The sequence below is a fragment of the Vicia villosa genome, linkage group LG6 (genome assembly GCF_029867415.1).
Source record: "Vicia villosa cultivar HV-30 ecotype Madison, WI linkage group LG6, Vvil1.0, whole genome shotgun sequence".
NCBI lineage: Eukaryota > Viridiplantae > Streptophyta > Magnoliopsida > Fabales > Fabaceae > Vicia > Vicia villosa.
In genome coordinates, this window is record NC_081185.1 from 52,108,085 (window position 1) to 52,134,694 (window position 26,610).

Consider the following 26,610-nt stretch of genomic DNA (forward strand, 5'->3'; position numbering starts at 1 on the left):
TGGAATCTGTGCTGGCAGGGCCATATCTTGATGATGTTGGATCGGTCATGGGTTATTCCCATTTGATGATGTTGGTACCACATGCATAGTGTCAGTTCATACATATGCATAATTTATAACATGATTGGATGTATTCCAGTGTTGTAAATGTTGATGATGTGTTGATTGTTGTTGACTTGTTTTGAATGTCTGTTTATGAAACAATTGGGTGGATGATACAATTGTGATGTGTTATTGCTTTATAATCTCATAACATTTGTTAATTACGATGAGACTCACCCTTACTTGTTGTCATTTTCAGATTGAGGATAGCGGTTGTTCGACTCGATGAGGATTAGCTCATGAGTCAGTGTTTTAGTTAGCGTCAGGTGTCATGCTCTGGTAGTTGTAACACTGGGGACACGATTGTTTAGAGTTTATGATTATGACTCTAGTTATGTTTTGATGTTTTGAAGGATAAGTTTTAAAGATGTTAAACTTAGTCCGTTGAATAAATTTCCGCTGTGTTAACATGAAACGTTTTAATTTATAATGATTACCTCAGTGAATGCATGACATGACTGAATGATGTTTATTTATTATGAATTGTGGCACCCTTATTTCATGTACTCTGAATATTTGTTTAAATTGCCGCGGGGTTAGTAAGGGGTGTTACATATCCGAACGCACCTTTTTCATATTTCTAGATGTTTCGGATATGCATAATCCAAATGATCTTTTTTCAAACGTTTTATTATTTAAATGTTAAATTTAAAATTTCAGAGGTATTTTTGGACATACATATCTAACAATACCCTTCATATACATTTTTCCCACTATCACTATTTCATTCATTTTCTTTTACTAAAAAACCAAAACCCTCTCCAAAATCTCAATCATTTCCAATCCATTTTTCATCTCCAAACCAAGTTTCAAGTGGTTGATCATAACAAAGAGAGCATAGAAAGCTACAATTTGAGGTAAAGTTTCCTCATTTCATCTCCTATTTGCTTGCATTGGTGCTGATTTGTTGTAGAAGAAATATGTGTCACTTCGGATATGTATTTCTGAAATCTACCAAACTTATTTCAGATATACATATCTGAAAACATGTTTGTTACAACAATAAAACAGTTTTAACAGAATGTAGGTTTTATGCACATGTTAGGTATGGTGCACCCCGACAACATTGTCAGAGATGTTGTAGATGTTCTAGATTTTCTGATATCAAGATAAGATTTCTTGGGTCCATATTACTCCAAAAAGTCTATAAATATGATCTCTATAGATTCTCATCAACATCACAAGCCACAATAAAAAATGACTCAAACATACCCTCACTTTGCTTTTTTCTACTTCAGCAGTGGTTATCCGATGTCGCTTCAATTTAGGTTCTTGTACGACACACCATTTGCCGAGCTGATTCCAACACTGAACTCCCTCTTGCAATTTCCAGAAAATTGGAAGATGGTCAAACTTGAGTATCGTTCACCTTCACTTGACCCCGAAGGAAAAGTAAAGTTCACCCCATTTGAGCTCAAGAACGACGACGATTTAGAGGTTATGTGGACAAGTTATCAACAATATTCTTCAAAGGTTTCGATCGAGTTGGATGCGAAACTTCAAAGATCGGGAGAAGATGTTAACAAATTGTTGTGCCGTCTTCAACTACCCGTTTATTGTGTAACGTTAAATTTTTGTTGAACTATCTATGTAATTTCGATTATTTATGATAAATCTATGCTTTACTGCTTTGTTGATATGGATTCTGTCTCAGACATATTTTCAAATATGCACATCCGAATTCACTTTTTTTCTAAAAAAAGTTGACTTCGAAGATGCATATGCGAAGTCACCTCTTTTTTCCAAAAAAAAAAAAGGTGACTTCGGAGATGCATATGCAAAGTCACCTTTTTTCTATAAAAAAAGGTGACTTCGGAAATGCATATCCGAAATATAGGGGTACTATGGAGTTTTCACCAGAGGTCCCTAAGAAGGTGTATGGGTACATAAAGAAATTCTCTTGAAAAGAGAGTAGGAATTTTGATCGATCAAAGATGATATATAAATAAAAAATAAATAAAAAGAATTAATAATGACATATCAGACAAAACTAAACTAAAATCTCATAACTTTCTATAGAATCAGTAGCATTATTCATCTAATTTATTAGATCGTTACATAGTAATAAATCAGCAAACTAAGATATATCAAAATCTAGTATCTCATAATAAATTAGCAAATAAAAAAACTAGATTAAAAAGTAGTAGGATAATAACTATGACATGAAATTTCAAACAAAATTCGTAATCTTCTCATTAATATTATAACTTAATGTATACACCTCCTTCACAATTATCTTCTAAAAGTATGGAGTAATCTTAGATGTCAAAACAAATTTCATCGTAGAATACAAACAATAATAAGAGACAAACAAAAAAAATTGGTGAGTAGATTAGAATTGGTGAGAAGATTTAATTTGATATTTATCCACATGCAACCTTTGAACGGATAATTTGAAATTTAAATTAGTTGCTTCTTGTGAATAACTTTTAAAGATATTTTACTTGTGAGTGTGTTTCTGTGTGAGTTTTGAACAAAAATAAATCTATAAAGAAGAAACATGAGGTGGGTATATTTATAAGTCTAGAAAAATAGTGTCTTCTATTACTTGTTTTTATAGTTGGAAATTTAATTGGTCTAAAAAAAATAACTCCATTGCATTACTGATGTAATAGATTATTATTTCAGTTTCTAAAAATAAATAGGGACTTTTCTCCTCGGTTTCTAAATCCACCAAGGTAATAGATTATTACTATTACAAAAAAAGTGGAGAATGGTAAAAAATTGAAATTAAAATGTAATGTTTCCTTTTTCAATTTTATATTATTCACCATTTTATTTGTGTGTTGTAATATTCAAACAAATGACTATTTGCAAAACAAATTATTTAAGATCTTGTTGATGAAACAACAACATTGCTTGCAATATATTATTAGTATGATTAGGAATAAATTTCTCAATCCAAAAAAAAAAAAGTTTGGATTCACCCCAATACATATGAAAGCTAAAAATTGTGTCTTCCGAGTATTGAACAAAAGACCTAATGGTTGCAAGAGGAGACAACTACAACTAAGCTACTTGCTTCTATTATTTATAGTCTTGCATTAAGTATATATATTACAATAATTTCGGAAAAACATATTTACTAAATATTTATTACAAATATAGCTATTATCCCATATATATTACAATATTACATATATATTTACGAGTTTAAAGCTAGTGCACTGACAGTGTAAACTAACTTTACACATACAACCAATCAAAATCTTTACATTTGCCATATCATATTGGTTTTTTAAAATTAAAATTGTATTTTAATTGAATATATGGTTGTGATTGGTTGATAGTGTAAAAATATTTTACACTGTCAGTGCATATCTCTTTTTCTCTATATTTACTACTTAATTTGTTTAAGGAAAATGCTTATGGTTAAGAAAATGTAAAAATAAGAAAGGCAAGAATAATCTCAACCATTCATTATCACCACCACTCCATGATCCCAATTAAATATGAAAATAAATTAAAAATTATACACTAAATTAATGACATGTGTATATTCGTGCATTTTTCTTCAATTTTTTTCGTACTAAATAGCACTACTCATTGTTTAATATATGCTATTTAATACAATATATTTATTGAATTATTAAAAATATTTAAAAAATATATTTAACGTTAATATTTAATCTATTCTAACATAAATATTTAAAAAATATTAAATACGGTTTATATTTAAAAATGTTAATATTTAATTAACTTTAATATTTAAATTACAATTTAAAAAAAAGTTTAATATAAAGAAAATATTAATGAGATAATAGCTACAGTATTTTTAAATTACATCATCTTATATAAAAAGTATCTATATAAACCATTCATCTAATTATAAAATAATTTTAATATTTTTAAAATTAAATTATTACAGTATATTGATGTTAAATTATTAATATTATATAATATTTTTATTTGGTTCAGTTAATATTAACATTTTTATGTAATTAAAAATAAACCAAATTAAATCTAAATTAAAACAAAACTAAATTAATTATATTAAAACTATATTAATTAATTTAAAACTATTTTAATTAATCTAATTATATTAAAACTAATTAAACTAATTTAAATTAAAACTAAATTAATTTAGTTTATATTTAATAATTTAATTAACTTTAACAGAAAAATAAAAATTAATTACTATTTTATAATTTAACTAATATTAACTAATAACTAATAACGTTAACTATTAACTAATAAATATTAACTAATAACTAATAATTATTAACTAATAACATTAATATTAATTAATAATATAAATATCAACTATTAACTAATATATTTTATAATTTAATAACTAATATATTGACTAATAAAGTTAACAGTAATTAATTAATAAGTAATTAATTAATAGTAACTATTATATCTTAACATAGGAAATTATTTAACAAAACCAACGAGTAGCCTAGTGTTAATTGGCTTCTTCATGCATGCTTTGGATCTTGGGTTCAACACCTCATGAGACTAAATTAAGCTTGGAAATTAATTTTTTATGCTTAGGGGGTGAATCCAAACTTTTTTTTACAGGCTTTTTCAAACCTCGCCCATAAGGCAACTATTATAATATTTTCCTTGATTGACAATACTGGGAAGTTATTCTAAAATATATCAATCATCTTATAAGAGGTGGAACAACAACAACAACAAAAAGAACACTATTATGTGAAGAACAGAAAAATATTTTGCTCAAGGTTGGTGTTAGAAGAGAAACAACACAGAAGCTTGAAATATTTCTTAACTGATTAAGAAAATTTGAAAATTTTTGTGTCTTGCAATCCATTCCAAATAATGATGCTTATGAATTTGGAGCAATTGTAGATGAGTTGTGTTTAGGGTAAAATTTAGTGAACAAATGATTTTATAGTTAAATATGGATATCTAACCCAATAATTAATTAAACGGAAGGAAAAGATCTTTTAATTTTGAAATTAAAATAAACTAAAAAAAGACGTCATTTTTAAAGAAATAAAAACATAAACTACAGTTACTGGGATTCGAAGCATGTCCCCTGAATAGGTTTTCCCATCGGTTATCTACTAACTCTGAAGAAATATATGGTACTTTTAAAAAAATGAAAAAACGTGGCACGTCTAGGAATTATACCTCATTATTTGTTGGGTGAGGTTAAAGCGTTGTCATAAAATATATTATTTGTAGTGGTGTATCTACCAATTTTTCAATACCTCTTTCACTAATATGCTCTAATCTCAAATGTCATAGTTTGATTTTATCATGAAATTTGTGACTAACAATGTTGCATTACTAATAATTGTCGATCCATTCAAAACATATTACAACATATCATCAATGCACCTTGAAAAAGCTTAAACATTTCAAATTCAATTCCATTGCAATAGCTTAAATCATCTTACATGATTATAGATAACCTGTGTTTCTTAAATTCGGGAACATACTTGACATTGTGCAAAAGAAACTTACGGTAACATCTTGTGGCAAACTGTCTCAATATCTTGAATCTCGCAAGCCTTAAGACCCTACCTTATTTTAGCTCTAAAGTCTCAAAGTACTCCTTCATTTGAAACATGTAGTAAGAGTGTAACACCCTTCTAACCCAAAAAAAATATTCTCAATATAAATTAACATAAAATAAAATCACCAACAAGGGTGTCACATCGTCATAAAAGCTTCACAAACAATAGTTCTGCTCCATAACACGGGTTCTCAATTTTTTTTAAAACTATCTCATTCATTATCATAAAGCCAAACATATTATCTCATAGCGGAATCTATAACTTTAAACATCTTTAAAATAATCTTCATAAAACATCAATTAAACCTCATGGTTCATGAGATATAACTCAAAACACCAACATAAAAATGTAATTCAAACTCAAATAATCAAAGAGAACATAATAGTTCTAAAACATAACGACTCCATCCCCGATGTTACGTATCAGAGCAAGACTCCCTTCAATCTAAACAACGGTAAAAGAATGCCATGAAACTATCCTTAAACTTCAACGGGCTACTCTTGATCACCTGCGTGTTACCACATGGAGGCAACATTAAAACAGGAAGGGTAAGTATTTCATAAACATTATGTAAGACATAAGAAATAGATATAGTAGTGGCATATGAATAATCAATCACATATATATACAGATATAACATATCTATCATGTATTCATACTTACTCACCACTGCACATCATCAACTATTCAACACATCATCACTTGAAATCATCAATCACGTCAAAATTAATCAAGCATCATTAGTTCATACAAATCACAACAATGCAATGCAACAACAATGGACTCATGCATGTGGTACCAATTCATCACAGATGACTCAGTCATCGTTCTCCAAAGATCCCTACCATAGGATTTATTCCCGCTTGAAATCGGAGCACATCAATAAGTTTCACTCAATCCACACAATGGGATTAAGGGTCGTTACTGGACCAAAGGTTCTAAAACATCACTGGAATTATCGTCCTATAATTATGCTATGAATCCACGATGCTCAACTTCACAAATAAATGACCACGGCTAGTCAAAATGACATCATAATTCATGTATTCAGCAAAGTCATATAATCATTCGAACATACACAATCATCAATCAATCATGTTATCAACCAACACAACAACATTCACCAAAATCAAGTACCGAGGCACAATAATTCACAAAGCCAAGTTACATACAAAATGCCTTCTAAACCTACCCAAACATGCATAGTAAATTTCAGAAAATTCCCATAAATTATAATAAAATATAGGCTTCCATGTTCTGAAATCATTTTTCAAAAATAATAATTTTTGTTCCAGACTACCGCACTAAGCGCACCCTGTACTGCGCTAAGCGCGATACCTACTGTAATATGACCCATTTTATTTTCCAAAGAGCGCTAAGCGGGCTCCACCACACTAAGCAGGCTCCACCACCTTAAGCAGGCTCTGGGATTCTGCAAAAATTTCCTGCGTGACCTACATCAAACCAAACCCAATCTTTTGCCCAAAAACTTGTTTTAATCGATACTTTTCGGCGATTTAAGGTCTATTATCCTAGTTCTAACATGTATTAATCATTACCCACCCAAAAACACAATTGTTCATCTATATTCCAAGATTCATCACCAAACCTTAAACATTCAAATCCTTAACAATGGTTGATTTGAATCTAAATCATATTATCACACACCAATACAACAATCAACAACATCATACATCACATAAATCATGCAAACCAAGCAATTCATCATGGTAGTTCATCAACATCATCAAATTCATCATAAGATCCAAACCAAAAACAAACATACAATTATCAATCCCTTAAATCAAACATAATGCTCATGATAACCCCTTACCATAGATTATTAGCCAAACTGATTCCCTTTTCGAATTCCTACGGTTGATTTCTCCTTCTCCTCTTATTGCCCTAACTCTCTCTTCTTTCACGTTTTATCCAAATTCTTGGTTGAATGAAATCCTCTTTCTGTTTCCTCTTTTTACCTAGTTATCCTTAGGACCCTTACTATTAACTTCCAATTATGCCCTCACTAACTTATTCACAATATATCTTATTTTATTTAATTAAATGTTAACAATGTTAATTAGACTATTTCAAATTATAATTCTAATCAACACCTTAATTCAACTACCCCAGACACATCACACGTCACACATTACCATCTATAAATCACATTGATTCGTATAATCACATCAAAACATCAAATAATCAATTAAACAATTAAATCTAAATATAAGGGTGTTCCAAATAGCATCTTAAGTCTATAACTCAACTTTTCTCTATCTCAAATGTTAGAACAAGAAATATTCTGATCAATATTCTTAGTTTTGATGATAACATTATATATGAATTTTGTATAAGACAATGTGGTACTCTAATTATTCACGTTTTCCGTTTCAGGAAAAGTCTAAAAGAGTATGCACAAAATCAACGTTCAGAAGTGTCGTGCGCTCGGTTTTTTGCCATACCTCTCGTGGAGAGATACGCGAACTGACTCTTTTTTGTTTCTGCTTTTGTATTTTTGAAAATCAGAGAGTCGCCACCGACCTTTTATTTTATCCAATTAAGGAAAGGTTTATAAAAGAAACAGAAAAAAGACCTTTAAGAAATTCTGGGTAAGGGGGTAGGTTATACAAAGGGAAGGTGTTAGCACCCTTTGTATCCATGGTTATCCATGGGCTCTTTAATTTGCTTAGCTCACTTGTTTTCAATTACTTTTCGATTGCCTTGAAATGCTCGTATGTGGTTCCAAATACCTTTGTAAATTGACTTTGTAATGATCCTTGTGCGGATGTATACAAAGTGTTTTTATCTTTCAAAAGAAGTTTTTGAAAAAAGAACGTTAACTTCGTAATGATCCTTGTTTGGATATATACAAAGTATTGTCTTTTTGAAAGTTTTATTTTGAAAAACAATGATATATGAGAGATTTGTTTGTTTTGATTTGAGCAAGCAAATTAGGAGGTCTACCCTGAGTTATAAGGTCTTTATCCTATTTCCTTTAAAAATCTATCCTTTCACCGGATATAAACAAAAGTTCGATTTTGCGTTTGAAATAATAGAATTTGATTTTGATTTTGAAAAGAATGAGAAAGGGATTACCCTAAGAGGTGCAAGTGGGATTGTGTTTGGATTCAGATATTTTATCTTTGAAGTTAGTGATCTAACGATTCAATTTTATCTTTGGCATACACGCAGTTTATATGTGCTGGAATTTAAAATGCGGAAATGTAAAATGCGGAAAGTAAATCTACGCTATTACATCGATTGTGCAGGAAATGTAAACTACGCTATTTACATGAATTTGACAACCTATACATTTATCTAGGAATTTAAATTGCAAGAAAATAAAAGAAATGTTTTTGGATTTTTTATGATTGATTTTAATTATAATTAATGCATGATTAATTAAATTAAAATGAGGAAAAAAGATGAAAATAAATTTCAAACCTAAAAATTAAGTTCAAAATATGTTCAAAATGCTTGTTAATTAATTTTAAAACAAAACTAATTTTTTTTGGGATTTTTGAAATTGATTTGAAATTGATTAAGTTAATTAACACATAATTATATAAATAATTACACAAATAATTAAAACTTAAAGAGAAAATTATTCTAAATATGTACAAAATTAGCCTATGATATATAAACAATATTTAATATAAAGAACAATTTTTTTATGATTTTTGATTGGTTGAAAATAATTAAAAGATAAATATATGCATATTATCTAATTAATTATACAAAATATTTAAATTATGAAGAAAAATAAAATATTTTTATATCAGAAAATAAAATATTATTTTCGAAACTTAAAAATATTTTTTGTGTATTTTTTGGATTTTTAAAACTATTTTTAATTAATTTTGCAAGGAAATTAAAATAAAAATAGAAAAATAGAAAGTAAAATTATCAGGTGTGTGATGCTGATGAGTCCATGGTATGGACCATTTGTCTGGTGCGTTGGATGAAAAGTTGAGATGATCCAAGGGCTCAGATCGTGAGGGAACATGATATGATGGTGGGGAACATGCGCTGAATTCAAGGAGAATTCAAACTTTCTGACTGGGACCCACAAGTGCACGCGTGGATGGAAGACTAGTTGACCTGCCAATGATGAGGAGCCACGCGAGCGGAGGGAAGAGTCAGCTTTGACTGACGAACCACGCTTGGTCGCGTGGTCGTCTTCAACCTCCGTCACCTTCATTTTTTAACATAGATAGCGGCGGTTTTAAACCCCCTCTATTTTTACGATAAAAAACACCATTTTTGGTAGCTTCACAAACCTGCAAGAACAAACGTTAGGAAGAGTAACAAATGACCCAGATCCCCTAATTAGGATGCTCTGAGTCCAAATATGGTATTAGTTTCACTGTTTGAGCGTTGTAGCCATGGGTTCGATGGAGTTGAAGTTTGAACATGCATGAGCACTTGTTAATGGCATGGGATGATTCTCACGTGGGAGCTAACATGTTAGGGCCCAGATCTACCCTATGGGACCTCATGAACTCATTAGAATGATTAGACTACATTGATATTGATTAAATGTATGAAAACGAAAATTAATTATGTATGAAAGTGAAGAGTACTATACACGTGTTATAACTCTTATAGGACCATATTATGAGTTCATTCTTACTCTATGCCACCTTAGGAGATGATTGAAAGTGATAGTTTGTATTGATAATGATTGGAATATGGAAATTGAAAATTACAAAGTTATGGAATTTTGAGAGAATTTTCTTGCTATGCCTTGGCTATAATTTTGTGTGTGTCTTGTTGTTGAAGTATTCAGCTTCATTTATAGGCCAAGAGGTGCTTAGAAACTAAGCCAAGAAGCATTGATTGCCTTTGTTGAATTCTTGATTTTTAAATATTAAAAATCTTTGAATTGTTGACCAAGTCTTGCTCCTCTTCACTTCTCTTGCCTTGTACTTCAATATTCTGCAGAAAATTAAAGATTCTTTGATGACTCATGCTTAGAAACTAAGCTATGCATTATCCTTCCATTTTCCATTTTCATTTAATCTTAAAATAGGATAAAATTAAACCAAAAATGAATAAAAATGGTGTGGGCTTTGTCTTGGTCATGGGAGGCCCATTATATCATGGTAAACATGTTTGAACTATGAAAACTTGGCCCCATTTGGAAAAAATAGATTTTTGAGCAATGTTGGTTTTATGCATTTTCCCAAAATTTAGCCAACTTCAACAAGGTGTAAATCCCTCAATTTTTGTCATATGAAGGAGATCTTGCTCTTTTTGGAAACCTCAAAGAGTCCTCTAACCAATGTCTTTGGTCTCATGTCAAAATGATTTTTGATGCTCCTTGTGTATCCTTTTGAAAAAAGTGTCTTTTTGTTGACTTTGAAAATGACCTGTAATGTCTTGGTTCATATTTTTCAAATGGTGAACCTAATGACCATGGGACCAATTGCATTTGAAATATAATTGAATTTCCTTCAAAATGAGCTTTGGTTTGAATTTTTTGGATGAAGGATGAGAGAGTTATGACCAGTCAAAGTTCAGTTGACTTTTTAGGAGAAAACCCTAATTTTGAATCTTAGGGTTTTGTTGATTTTTGATCTTTCCTTGATGAATTATGATCATCCAATGATCAAATGATGAATCCTTTGACAAAATATAGATGTTGACAAAAAATTTCATTTTTGACTGTCTGTTGACTTTTTTGGTCAAACGGGTCGTCTGTTGACTATTTGAGCTGCTGACGGTGCGTCTGAGTGAATTGAAGTTTGAAAATTTGTATGATGGTACTTTGAGATATATGGAGGTCCATGAAATCCATTTGAGGTCTCAAAAACTTGTTTCTTTTGTTACCAGTACAGTCTGAATCCTGGACTCTGCGCCTGCAAAAGATTTAACTCTGTACCAATTGTGTTAGTACTATTTATCTATAAATAAATATCAAATAAATAGCGTGTGTGAAGTAATAAACAATAACTGGCGTTTGCGTAAGAATAAATTCAACAGCAAGCCAAAATACTGTATAAGAAAAAATTCTAAAAATCAAGTATTCATAAATCAGGATGTGAAAATCCAAGATTATATGAAACTCTTAATTTTTAGATTGAAGTTTTCTTGAAAAAATATGCGGGCAAATTTTGGGGTATAACAAGAAGCTCTGACCCAGAAAATCTGGATGGCTTCATCAGAACATGATCTGGCAGACATCAGAAGATGGTCTAGAGAAATCATAACATGGTCTGGAAAGCATCAGAAGATGGCAGTCAGAAGCAAGGATCTGAAGCTCTGATGGTATCACGCTCCAAAGCACTTCTAAAGTCTTAAGACAGAAGTTGCATCTGCACCAAAGCTGAAGAATCTGATATTCAAATGTTTATTCTACATATTCTGAGTCTAGAAGCAAGTACAAGATGAAAAGGCTATAACGTCAAATCTCTGACTGACAAAAGGAACGTTAGAAGCTACAAAAGGCAAAGTCAGAAAAAGCAGTTGAAGCATGGCTCGAGGTAGTTGACAAAAGAGTGAAACATTAAATGCAGCAGTGTACTACTCAAGTAAAGCATTAAATACTCCCAACGGTCACATTTCCTCACTGCCTATATATAGAAGTTCTGATGCTGAAGCAGCAACAACTCTCTCACGTGAAGTAACAAAATGCTGCCAAAAAGCTATCACACAAAATCTTAGAAGACCTTAATCTTCAACCTCACAACATTGTAATATTTTAGTGAGTGTTAGAACTTAAACTTAAGAGAAAAATCACTTGGTGATTATAGCTTATTAAGAAGCAATTTAATCTCTTGTAATCTTTATTTTACATTGATTGTAAAAGGAAGTTCCTAGAGTGATCAAGTTGTGATCTGTAGACTCTAGAAGACTTAGAGGGTATCTAAGTGGAGAACCATTGTAATCAGTTTGATTAGTGGATTAAATCTTCAATTGAGGTAAATCACCTTGTCAGGGGTGGACTGGAGTAGTTTAGTTAACAACGAACCAGAATAAGAAACCCTTATTCAATCCCCCTTTCTAAGTGTTTTTCACTCCTTCATCAAATTCCTAACCACTAGCATTCCAATACTCTCAAAGCAATCCTCACATAATGTAATAACAATCCAAAAGAAATCTCACTTGCTCCCACACTCGGTCCAATCCTTCTTAAAATGGATGATTTTAGGACAACTAAAAAAATTGTACTTATATTTGTCATATCCCTTGATCTTCAAATTATATCTATATCTCTTTCCCTTTTGACTTTTCGTTCTCTTACCCGTCCTTCTTGAAACATTCATACCTTATCCATTATCTTCAAACTTCAAGTGTTTAAGCTTTTGTTTTCTATTAGTTCCTTCCTCCCCAAAGATAAATGCATCCTTGAAATGCTCAATATATCAAAGTAATAAACTCAAGAAGAGTAGAATTGTGTCCTACATATCAAGTTTCACCTCAATATTTTGTAAATTTTTAATAATTTTATGAAATTCCTTCAATTTGTCCACAAAGAATTTTCTCTTCACTATCCAAAATGAATAAATAACCCATGAGACAATGACTTAATTATATATAACGATTCAAACTTTTTCCCCATTTCCTTCGCAGTCTTCACCCTTGCAAGTTTCCTCAATAATTTATCTCTAATGCATAAGAAAATGAAACTCTCGGCACTATCTACCATCTCAGTCTTCTTTGCTCGTGTTAGACTTTCTGACATTAATGTCTCATTTTTTAATACTTTTGCTAAGTCATAATTGATTGCATTTTTACTTTTCACAAAGCAAAATTGTTCTCTTTAAAATAATATAATCACACAGAAATCTGGACAACTACCTCACACCCTTAAATGTCCAATCTAAACTTCATATGTCTCATGGATGAGGTAGAACCAACATGCCTAAATTACAATACATCACCTGCTTCACGGTTCTTAAGACATTCGAGGCACAGTCTGCATTTAGTATTCATGATATTTATAGTTTAGTAATGCTTAAATGTAGGATATACTATAATTGATTTAATAGTTAAAAATATTGTCAAATGAAGAGCAGCAAATAATAAAAAAAGTGTCATTATTTGTTGGAAACTTAACGTGAATTGAAAGGGTCATCCTATTTTTATGGGAGTTAATTTTAGTGGAACTAATTATTAATATTAATTAATTATTAATTAATAACAAGTCACTTATCAAAACCTAGTTTTTACTAAGTAACACTCCCTCCTACTATTTTCTCTCCACGCTCTCATTATTTTCTCTGCACTTAGTTGAATCATTTACCTATTAATATAATTCTTAAGCTTTTTGAAAAAGTACGCCATATTTCTAAATTTTGGGAATCTCTCTTCTCCCTCTATATTCTCTTCATCTCAAAACATTTTATTTCTTCTTTAGTTTTCAAGTGGCCTTGTGCGCCATCAACAACTGAAATTGTTTTAGATGCTACGAATGGTTTAAACACCATCAGGCGATTCATCACAGTGCAAGTGATAATTGTAACTCTTTTGTGAACGAGCTGTTTTATCCTGGAGGCGTCGTGGTTATTAAGAGCTGTTTTGCATAATTTTGGCAACACCACGAAACGTCTTAAAGAAAGCGTACCGATCCGTGACTCAGTCGATAACTTCCTTCGAGGCAATATTTTCAAAACCAAAAAAACAACATGTTCAGCAAGTACATGATATATGTGCGAGTATTAGTGTCGAGAAACATAACATCAATTAAAGAAATAGAAGAAGAAGAAAAAGCTTCAAAGTGTATTACATTATGAAGAGAAAATATTACAAATTAAAAGAAAAACTGATAGGCCCAACAGAATTAAGAAGAAGCCCATATGGAAGCAGAATTACATTATGAACTAAACTCTTAATTTAAATGAACTCTTTATATTTCCTCCAAGTGGGCTTAGGCATATTTGTATCTTTAGGCCCACATAGTAATCTCTTGTATTTATAGAGCTAGTGTCTCTATTGTTGGTATGCTGAATGATAAACATTTTTAATTTCCGTCTCAAATTTATATTTTCTTCTTTGAGCAAAACCCTAGTTTATGGTAGTAGCAAAACCCTTCTTATCAATTGGTGCTTTCATCTCCCTTCTCAATGCCTCCTAAACCCAATATTCCTACTCCCAAAGACATTGAAGATACTCTCCATGCCACAAATCAACGCATTGAAAACTTAATTTCTACCCATGAAAACCTTGAATCCTCCATGGAAGCCAACAACCAAGCTGTAGCCTTACAGCTAGGGCAGATCCACACGAACCACACTACCTTGGAGTCCACCATGAACAGTAACTTTGCTGCTCTTACAGCATTAATGACACAGCAGTTTGCAGCAATCAATGCCGCTGCCGCTATACCTAGGTCAAACCCCACCTCTTCACCCATCCCTAAAACCAGACCCACACCCACTTTTACCACCACCCCTACCTCTACATCTAGATCTAGACCCTTTTCATCATCCAGCTCTGCCTTGGGAAACCCCCAAACCCCTTTCATGTCATCCTCATCACAAATTAATTCCACCCTTAATTCTACCCAACTTTATTCCCCACCACCACCACCAGATCCCACCTTTACACGTTCCATACCCTTCATCCACACATCCAATACTGCTTTTTATCCTTATTCCAGCAGCTTTACTAACCCTTTTCCTCCTAATTACACACAGCCCCCTTCCTTTTTAGCTCAGCCCCAAACCCTCCTCCATACTTCAATCCCACACCACACAGCAGTCACACAAACTCCCTTATTTTCCACCTATCCGTATCCCAACACTAACCCTCACACCGGTCAATCCCCATTTTACCCTCCACCTAACTCTGGTTTTAGACACCCAAAAATTGAGTTGAATTACTTTGATGGTGCTGATGCCTTAGAATGGCTTTTTCAAGCTGAACAATTCTTTGCTTTTTATAGCATACCTTATGAAAATCGTTTACCTATGGCCGCTTTCTATATGAAAGGCGAGGCACTTGGATGGTACAAATGGATGTTTCAAAGCAATGAACTTTCTACGTGGGATGCTTTTTCAAGGGCTTTGGAGCTACGTTTCGGACCTTCAACGTATGAAAACCATCAAGCCCAATTGTTTAAGCTTAGACAGCATAGGTCAGTTACGGAATATCAAGCAAGCTTTGAGAAATTAGGAAATCGTGTGGTTGGTTTACCACCAGAGGCAATATTGAATTTTTTTATTTCCGGTTTAATTCCGGACATACGGAGTGAATTAGCAGTGCAGCGCCCTCGTTCTATCACTCATGCAATTGGCTTAGCAAAACTTATTGAGGCTAAGATAAAAGACTCCAAACCCAAGTTCAAAAGCCCAAGTTACTCAACCCCTCCAACATCCACATACCTCAAACAGCCTTACAACCAATCACCTACAGCACCTGTTCCAAAGCCTAATGCGGTGTCTCAACCAATTACAAATCAAATGGGCCGTTTTCCTATTCGGCGAATTACTCCTGCACAGCAAGCTGAACGAAGAGCGCAAGGGCTATGTTTTAACTGCGACGAAAAGTTCATTCCGGGGCATAAATGTGCAAATGGGAAATTCTTGTTACTCATGATTGATGATGACATTTCCACTACTGCCCATGAGGAAATTCTTGAAAACACTCAACCCTTGGATGTTGCTTCTGAAAACTCAGAATTAGCTGAAACTTACTTCCAACTTTCACCACAAGCAGCAAGTGGGCTATTTTCACCAAAAACTTTAAAATTCAAAGGATTAATCGATGGGCTAGTGGTGGCTGTCCTAATCGACACGGGAAGCACTCATAACATTCTCTAACCAAGGATTGCAACACACCTCCAAATACCAAATACCCCTATTCCTAATTTTTCGGTCATGGTGGGAAATGGCTCTAAGTTACAATGTTCAGGATTGTGTTCAAAGGTACCTATAACACTCCAAGACCATTTGTTTCTTATACCTTTTTACTTAATTCCAATTGAAGGAGCTGATGTAGTATTGGGAATGGAATGGCTGCGTACACTTGGTCCAATCGTTGCGGATTTCTCTATTCCAGAAATCTCTTTCAATTATGAAAATAAAAATCTTACTATTCAAGGTGATACTAACCACGGCCCAACACCCTCAACTTTCACCCAATTTTGTCACCTTTTGCATACTGATGTTGTCGCCTCCATGCACCTCTTATTCTATCAACTTACCTTGGATCCTGACACAACTAACCAAAATTCTTCTCACCAAATTCAGCCCAGCAATAACCCACCAGAAATTGATGCCCTTATTAAATCCTACCCAACTGTCTTTCAGCCCCCCCATGGATTACCACCTAGCCGCCCACATGATCACCACATTCCTCTAAATCCCAACACCCCCCCAATCAATGTTCGCCCTTATTGCTACCCTCACTCACAAAAGGAAGCTATGACTACCCTAATTCACGATATGCTTTCTGAAGGCATTATCAAGCCTAGCACTGGCCCTTTTTCCTCACCTGTCCTCTTAGTCCGAAAAAAAGATGGATCGTGGCGATTTTGTGTTGACTATCGCGCACTGAATGCGGCAACCATCCGTGACCGATTTCCCATCCCCACAATCGATGAACTCTTTGATGAGTTGGGTTCTGCTACTTTGTTTACAAAGATTGACCTAAGGTCAGGCTACCATCAAATTAGGGTTGTGCCCGAAGATACTCACAAGACGGCATTTAGAACCTTTGATGGGCACTATGAGTTTTTGGTAATGCCCTTTGGCTTAACTAATGCTCCTAGTACCTTTCAATCGGCAATGAATGACCTCTTAAGACCTTATTTGAGACGGTTTGTTTTAGTTTTCTTTGACGATATTTTAATTTACAGTAATTCTTATTCTGATCATTTACTACACCTAACTTTGATTTTAGACTTACTTGCTTCAAATAAGTTTGTGGCAAAACTTTCTAAGTGTGTTTTTGCAGTTCCTAAGGTTGATTATCTAGGTCATGTCATCTCTTTAAACGGTGTTACCCCTGATCCAGACAAAATTCAAGCAATTTTGGATTGGCCAGCGCCACGATCACTCACGCAACTCAGGGGATTTTTGGGCCTCACAGGTTTTTACAGACGTTTTGTCCGCCACTACGCCACACTCGCCGCTCCTCTCACCGATTTATTACGTTCTACTAGATTTACATGGAATACAGATGCTGAGTATGCTTTTACAAATTTAAAAAAAATCATGACGGCAACCCTAGTGCTAGCTCCTCCTGACTTCAGCAAAACATTTGTTGTAGAAACCGACGCATCCGCGGTTGCCATTGGTGTTGTTCTCTCCCAAGAGGGCCACCCGTTAGCATTCTTCAGCAAGAAGATGTGTCCTCGACTTCAGGCCTCTTCTGTGTATGTGCGAGAAATGTTTGCAATATCTGAGGTAGTTAAAAAATGGCGTCAGTACCTTGTGGGGAGACATTTTCATATTTTTACAGATCAAAAGAGTCTCAAGAACTTGTTAGTACAAACCATTCAAACCCCAGAACAACAAAAATGGGCGGCCAAACTTCAAGGATTCAGTTTCGAGATTTTTTACAAACCTGGTAAAAACAACTGTGTAGCCGATGCGTTGAGCAGATGCCTTTCAGAAGAATAATCCCTCTTGTTTGCAATCTCATCTACAGTTCCAACTTTCATCTCACGACTCCAGCAGTACTATACTAACAATACACATGGAAAGGACCTCATTAACAAATGCCAAACAGACATGAAGATGCAATCAGTTTTTCATTACAGACAAGGGCTGCTTTTCTTTAAGGATCGAATTTTCTTACCCGATGATCTAGATTTCAGAGCGACTATCCTTAAGGAATGTCACAACACACCTTCTGCAGGGCACTCCGGGTTGAAACCAACCTTGTCACGCATTTCAGCTACTTTTTCATGGCCAGGTCTATACTGAGATGTCAAGAACTATGTGCGATGTTGTCAATCTTGCCAACATAACAAGTACCTGCCATCAAAAAAACAAGGACTGTTACAACCTTTAGAAATACAATAACAAGTGTGGGAACATTTGTCAATGGATTTTATTACTCATCTTCCTAAATCTTTCGGCCACACCGTCATCTGGGTTGTTTGTGACAGACTATCAAAATTCACACACTTTGTTGCTCTGCCAACCAAGTTCTCCGCGGTTGACCTCGCACGACGCTTCTCTGTTGAGATATGTAGACTTCACGGAATTCCGAAAACGATAGTATCAGACAGAGATCCACTCTTCTTGAGCACCTTCTAGAAAGAACTCTTTCGCGTGCAAGGCACAACCCTGAAATACAGTACCGCTTATCATCCTGAGACAGACGGCCAAACGGAAGTTGTTAATAGATGTTTAGAAACTTACCTGCGGTGTTTCACCAGCGATAACCCGAGGCAATGGTTTAAATTTCTTCACTTAGCCGAGTTTTGGCACAACTCCTGTTTGCACTCTTCGATCAAAATGACGCCCTTCGAAGCCCTTTATGGTCGTCCCCCTCCAGCAGTTAAAGATTATGTCCGAGGATTTTCAACGATCCCTTCAATTGATGCGACGCTGCAACAAAGACAGAATATCCTTAACAAACTGAAGCTTAATCTTAGTCGGAGTCAGAAGATTATGAAAGAACAAGCCAACAAAAAACGAAAAGATTGTACCTTCTCACCGGGTGATCTTGTTCTGCTACGCTTGCAATCTTACAGACAATCCTCTGTACAACGGAGAACGTCTCAAAAACTTTCGAAGAGGTTTTATGGTCCTTTCCCGGTTCTGCATAAGATTGGCCCCGTGGCTTATGAACTACAACTTCCATCCTCATCTAAGATCCATCCCGTCTTCCATGTGTCTCAGTTACGATTCTTTCATCAACAAGACCCACCAGTTTCTTCCATTCCTTTACCAGAGAACATTGGCGAGGAAGATGATGGAGATAACGACCCTGTTTTGGATTCAGGCAGAGAAAGGGTTCAAGAAATGGTCATGGAAGAAAATGAGGGACTGGGAACAAAGAAGGGGAACGATGTCACTCAAAGAAATAAAGTCCCAAATCTCTCTGAAGCAAGTGATTCATCTAATACATTAAAGACTTTAACTAAGTCTTTAAAGTACAACCCACGCGTGCCTTTCTCAACTTCCTTTAGTCAACATCATCCAGACCCTTCCAATTTAGTTGCACCGTCCGATTTGCCCAGCCTTAAATCCGGACCGTCCAATCTCATTGGATCCTTTCCCAAGCCCATTTCTCACGCAAACGTGTCCCCACCTTCTGGTCTTTCACCGTTTCCCATACCAACTCCCCCATGTGCATCCAACTGTATCCCACCTAGCCCATTAATTGCTCCACTGCCCAAGACAAACTCCCAACAACTCTTTTCTGCATCCCCTCACACGCTTTCCCTCCCTCCTCCGTTGGATTTCCAACGTTCTTATTCCCTCTCCCACCTTATGACACGCGTCCCCCTTTTTTCATTCCCACATCACAGCTGGATTCCACAATTCAAAATACCTCTGTGACTACTAGCCCCACTATTACCGACATCTACTTCACAGCAAATCACACTGGGCCTCAACTTGGGCCGGATCTGCTGTCTGATTTGTCTAACCTTGAGGACAAGGTTCTCCCTGGGATGGATAGTAGTGATAGGCCCAACAGAATTAAGAAGAAGCCCATATGGCAGCAGAATTACATTATGAACTAAACTCTTAATTTAAATGAACTCTTTATATTTCCTCCAAGTGGGCTTAGGCAGATTTGTATCTTTAGGCCCACATAGTAATCTCTTGTATTTATAGAGCTAGTGTCTCTATTGTTGGTATGCTGAATGATAAGCATTTTTAATTTCCGTCTCAAATTTATATTTTCTTCTTTGAGCAAAACCCTAGTTTATGGTAGTAGCAAAACCCTTCTTATCAAAAACCATACAATTGATCATATCAAACCTATTTTTAAACACTCACGAACTAATAGTTAAGTATTAGTTTTTAATTAGTATATGATTACTGACTCTATCGGTAAAGGTGTGTGAGAATCACAAATGTTGTGAGAAGCACCTTTAAGTTGACCGAATCTAACCACTAACCATACGAATCTTCAAACTTAAGGTAGGTGGCAACTACCTTATTTTATTCAAAAACATTAGTTTATAGGATTATAACACACGTATATAATATATATAGCTCAGAGATGCATATGTTTCATTTGACGCCCTGTCCCTACCTCAAGAATTTCCATGTTTTCTTTGCAGTGGTAGTACTAGTGGGCAATCCTTGACTTCTAACATATCTTGGAGAGGGAGAGTATAAATTTGATACATAAACAATGAATTTTAAAGAATAAGTAATGGGGGCCATAATTAAATTGTTTATTGTTCAAACCAAGATTCTAAATAAAGGCGACCAAGATTAAAAACTAGGACTGAAAAAAATCTAAGTTTTGTTTTAGTTACACAAAAAAATATCCCTGATTTTCTTTGCAACTAAATTCGATATATTATGTACTTTCTTTGAACCCTTCCAAACAAAAAACAGCTGGAGCATTTTACTAAGTATTGTTCAAATTGAGTTTGGCTTAGGTGACATAGCATTTTGGTTGAGTTTGGCTTAGATGACTTGGTGACTTCGTAACCTTCCTTCTATCTCCCTTTAAATCAATTACTCTTATTCAACAAATAATTTATTTTAATTATTCCTTGATCTCTAAATTACACTAGAATTACAAAATTATCATAAAATCAAAGTCACTCAATCTTATCCTTGTACAAATAAAAGGGACAAAATTAAAAAAATAAGATAGAATAAAAAATGACTCAAACTTATTTATTAACATGAAAAAAAAATCATTAATGATTATTTTTACAACTATAATATATGTTTTCTTTTCTTATTTTCTATCAACCACTGTGTTGAAGTGTATCTTAAAATTTTAAACAATAACTTAAAAGGAAACATGTTTTGAGATTACAAAAATCGTAAAGCTAAAAAAACATTCTGGATGTCAACAAAAGACGTCGGAACCATAGGGACTGTAACGATAGCAACCAACTGGAATCGGCGTGATGGTGGAGCACGACAATGCCAGAAATATGCGACAATAGTCCCGAGGAAGAGGTGGTCCGACAGCACATACGAGGGTCGGCCACACTCCGACAGTGGCAAACAAATGGTTAAAGGAAGGAGGCGACGATCCTCCGGTCTCAACAGATGAGGTGAAGGGCCAACAAAGGAGCTTAGGCGAGTAGCGACAGACCGTCAGGTCGGCAACACCAATGCGGGTCAATGGCAAGTATGTAGGGTATTGAGTCCAATTTCGTCGATTCACATGTATTGGGTTGTCTTGTTTGGGTTCGTGGATCTTTTTGTTAATGAGTTGCATTATGGGCATCTTAAGGATCCATTGGGTTTCAAAAATTATAAAAATATATCTCTATCAATTTTATTTTTACAACCTTTAGAACATATTGTGAAAGACAAATGGAGAAGGCGATAATCCTATGAAAACTTAGAGAGACAAGGATAGAAATTACTATGATTGAGAAGCCTTAAGATGTATTTAAGGGGAACAAAAATTCGGTTCAATGGCAAGTTTGTCGGGCATCAAGTCCAATTTTGACTATTCACATGTATTGGAATTTATTGTTTTAGTTCGTCGATTTGTTTGTTAATAAATTGTGTTATGGGCATGTTAAGGATTCATTTGGTTTCAACAATTGTAAAAATGTATCTCTATAATTTTATATCTTTACAACCTTTAGAACGTAGTCTAAAAGACAAATGGAGAAGGCGACAATCTTAGGGAAACTTAGAGAGGCAAAGGTAGAAATTCCTATGATTATATTCTTGGAATTCGGAAAACCTTAAGATGTACTAAGGGGAATCACAAATACTTATACATACATTGGGTTTGTATGATTCATATATAGAGAGAGTTGGAGAGATTGAAAAATAGTTAGGTAGAAAATAGTTTTTTTCTTTAAAACTTGAGTGACTATTTTCTTATAACTCTTTTGTAATCAATTGGAACAAGTCTTGGAAGTATGATGAATACGAGAATTTCTCTCTCTCTCTCTCTCTCTCTCTCTCTCTCTCTCTCTCTCTCTCTCTCTCTCTCTCTCTCTCCCTCCCTCCCCCTCTCTCTCTCTTTCCAAGAGTAGATGGGTCTAATATAATTGGGTAAACAAGTTTCTTTTTTGTTCTTGTCTCTTATCTTCTTCTGCCTTATTATGTGTTTGTCTTCACTTGTGGTAGGTTATTTGTTTCTTAAGGATGTTTATTTTGGTTGTCATTGTTCTTTGTCCCCATACATCAAACTTTTTGGTGTGTTTGAACTCTAAAAAATTCTATTTTAAGCTTTGAATTATTCAACCACTTTTCACAATAATTAGTGCCCACTGTGGGGTAGAGAATTTGACTTACAAGTGAATGCCATGGATCATAAATGGCAGATTGATAATTTTTATGGAGACAACGATTTTGTATTGTGAAAGTGAATATGCGAAAAAAATTAACTCAAGAAAAGTATGTTGAAGCATTAAAGAGTGAAGCATTTATGTTTGCATGTCTAACGCAAGTAGAGAATATTGAGATGGTGGATAAGGCCAAGAGTGTCATTATCTTGTGCCTCTAGAATAAAGTTCTAAGTGAAGTCTCCAGGGAGAAGATTGGGGCTTCGATATGGGAAAAACTTGAATCATTGTATATGAACCAGTCTTTGGCTCACGCATTATGTGTGAAACAACAATTCTACTCATTTCAATGATGGAGAAAAAATCCATACTGGAGAAATGAACAAAATTTTACTAGATCATTGATGATTTTGAGAATATTTAGGTGAAGATTTATAAAGAAGTCAAGGTTATACTCTTGTCAATCTCATTACTCAGATCCTTTGATCACTTCAAGGATGTCCTTCTTTATGGTTAGGCATGTACTATTACTTTAGATAAATTCCAAACAATTGTGAGATCCAAAAAACTTTCCACGGAGAAAGATTTGAAGATTGATGATACTGGTGAAGGCTTAAGTATTTTAAGAGGATGAAGTTAGCCTATATATATATATGTATAAATCAAAGAGGTTTGACAAGTAAAGGGTAAAAAAATTTCGATTCACGTGAATTGGACTTTGTTGTTTGAATTTGTGGATCTCTTCATCAATGAGTTGTATTAATGGCCCATTAAAAATTCATTAGGTTGTAGAAAATATAACCTTTAAAATGTAGTTTGAAAGGCGAAGGGTGGAGATGGTAATTCTAGAAAAACTTAGAGAGATAATGGTAGAAATTTCTTTCACTGTATTCTTAGAAATTGGTATTGCTTTAGATGTATCTAAGAGTGTTAGGAAACAAAACTTTTGAACACCTTAATCTTGTCTGATTCATATTTCATATATAGTGAGTTAGAGAGATTCATAAATACTTGGATATAAAAAATGGTCAAAAAATCTACGACAGAGTTTAGACGAACAACAACGACAATTGGGTTAACAGTAGGTTTGTGGGGCATACGGCCCGGTTTTTTAATCCACGTGTGTTGAACTTCATTGTTTCAATTTGTAAATTTGTTCGTTAATGGATTGTATATAGACTCATTAAGGATTCATTGGGTTTCTTCTTTTAGTTTATTGTGTATTTGTTTTTACTCTTATATTATTGAATTACTTGAAGTCATTTATTTTATTTTAGTTATCATTATTTTTATCTTCACAAATTAAATTTTTTTAATGTTTAAACCCAGGGGCGGATTTATGTAATAGGGGTTGGGGGCTTTTGCCCCGCCAGAATTATAACTATCTTTACTAAATTTACTACATTCACAAGATAATACTATATTTTTGACAAAATGATACTATATTGTACTTTTAATATAAATAATTCATTCACAAAGTATTAAAAAATATCATAAAAATAACAATTGTCTTATGTACAAGTTTAATTTTTTATTAATACTTAGTTTTTGTAATTAATTATTTTCTTGCCGGGGAATTTTGACCGTACTACCACCCCCATAAAAATAAATTCTGGAAATGCCTCCCTCTAAAATTTATGTCCCAAAATGCCACCTTTTTTGTACTTTTTCAAAGTGGCAGTAGGTGGCCGCCGTTTGAAACGGAGGGCATGTATTGGCCTTCATGTGGCCGCCGTTTCAAACGGAGGGGACCAATTTTTTTTTTCATTTTTAGTATTTTTTTTAGATTTTATAATGTTTTTAAATATTTTTTATTTTAAATTAATTATTAAATAATTATAATTTACTTATTTAAATTATTAAAAAATTAAAAAAATAAAATTTATAAATAAAAATTAATTTATTTTAATACTTCTATAAAATGTCTCACTCTTCTATAAATAGGTAGTTCATACTTCATTTTCATCATCTCACTATCAACACTCTCATCACTTATCTCTTTCCTTGAAATTTTTTCTCTCCATATAAAATGTCTTTCTTGTGGTTTGGTGATAAACATAGGGGAACACCCGAACATGTTGCGGTACTTGTTTAAATACATTTAGATTCATGTTTATATCAATATTTATATTTATATTTATGTTGATATTAATGTTTATATTTATATTTATATTTATATTTATATTTATATTTATATTTATAATTATATTTATAAATTTATATTTATATTTATATTTATATTTATATTTATATAATTTTTTTTACAGCTTGCTGATCCTGAACATTTTAGAACAAGGACCCATAAAAAATTAGATCCTCCTGCTGTTATTGTACCTTACTTGGAGAGATCCGGTTTTGCAACCGTAGCAAGGATACCACATATCCATACAGACACAAGTTTCGTAATGGCATTACTCGAAAGATGGAGGCCCGAATCACATACATTTCATTTTCCAACTGGTGAGTGTACCATAACGTTGGAAGATGTGAGTATGTTACTGGGTCTACGTGTCAATGGTAAGGCTGTAACCGGTCCTACCGAAGTAGACTTGGACATGTGGGAAGAATTTTTGGGCGTTCAACCACCACGTATAGCTTTAAAAGGTCGGATGATTCTAATCTCTTGGCTTAAATCACTATTAGCTAATAATCCGATAAATGAAAATTCAACTTTGGTACACTTAACAACATACACTAGAATTTTTAATCTGCTTTTAATTGGCTTATCTCTAATGCCCGATAAAAGTAGTAAACATGTGCACATCATGTGGGTGCCATTGCTACAAGATTTGGAGGAATGCAATACATATAGCTGGGGATCAGCCGTGTTATGCTATCTTTATAGCGAAATGTGTAAGTCGGTAAACGTGGAAGTCGATGGAATGGGAGGGTGTGTTGAACTGCTCCAAGCTTGGGGATATACTCGATTGCCTTTTTTGGCACCCATCACTCCGCAGCTACCATCATATCCGTACGCTGCGAGGTTCATATTTTTTTTTTATAATCTTTTTTATTACGTATTATATTATAATTTTTTAACATTATATATTCTTACATTTAATTTATTCTTACATAGGTGGGCTGCAAAGAAGAAAAAAAATGAAGGATACCCCTCGACATTGTCTCCTTGGATACCGTAATCTCATCGATCACATGGTCCATGGAAATGTAAAATATCTATCTATCTTTATTTTTTTTACACCATAAATCACTTCAATTCTATACACAATTAAATTTTATTTTTACTTTGCAATAATTTATATGGAGACCATATATCAACTTACCGCCCCTGGATAATAATGACCATACAATTTGGAATGCGACCGTGCCGATCATATGCTTCTGGATTGTCGAATGGCAACAGTCTGATAGGGTGAAGTTGCAATTTAGGTTCCATTAATAAGTACCCCCAACCACGTTGCCTAAAAGAACACCATGAGATGACGATGAAAGAATAATGGAGAACTCCGTATACTTAATTGTACCGTAAGGAGTATCTAAAATGGAGAAATGTGGCCAGACATTGCCTGACTGGAGCTACGGTTGACCCACAGTCTATGCCAACTCACGACTATATGACTTGGTATAGATCATTACCGTATATGTACGCTTCTAGAAATCAATGTCTTGTTGATCCACGCACTCAACCTTCCTCATCCCAAATGC

At 33.8% G+C, this 26,610-nt stretch overlaps 2 protein-coding genes across 2 annotated transcripts; both read left to right on the top strand.

Moving 5' to 3' along the window:
• Nucleotides 1-1,299: 1,299 nt before the first annotated feature.
• Nucleotides 1,300-1,683, top strand: LOC131613664 (uncharacterized). The gene has a single exon (XM_058885313.1). The coding sequence runs from the start codon at nt 1,300-1,302 to the stop codon at nt 1,681-1,683; it is 384 nt and encodes a 127-aa protein (XP_058741296.1).
• Nucleotides 1,684-24,973: 23,290 nt separating this feature from the next.
• LOC131613665 (protein MAIN-LIKE 2-like) lies at nt 24,974-26,084 on the top strand. The gene is made up of 3 exons (XM_058885314.1): nt 24,974-25,027; nt 25,212-25,927; nt 26,021-26,084. The coding sequence occupies exons 1-3, from the start codon at nt 24,974-24,976 to the stop codon at nt 26,082-26,084; spliced, it is 834 nt and encodes a 277-aa protein (XP_058741297.1).
• The last annotated feature ends 526 nt before the right edge of the window (nt 26,085-26,610 follow it).

Excerpts from the sequence above, each read along its gene's own strand:
- LOC131613664 (XM_058885313.1), top strand. The coding sequence starts at position 1,300 with ATGACTCAAACATACCCTCACTTTGCTTTTTTCTACTTCAGCAGTGGT.
- LOC131613665 (XM_058885314.1), top strand. The coding sequence starts at position 24,974 with ATGTCTTTCTTGTGGTTTGGTGATAAACATAGGGGAACACCCGAACAT. Across the intron at positions 25,028-25,211 it reads GAACACCCGAACATGTTGCG|CTTGCTGATCCTGAACATTT; the intron begins GTACTTGTTTAA and ends TTTTTTTTACAG. Across the intron at positions 25,928-26,020 it reads TCATATCCGTACGCTGCGAG|GTGGGCTGCAAAGAAGAAAA; the intron begins GTTCATATTTTT and ends ATTCTTACATAG.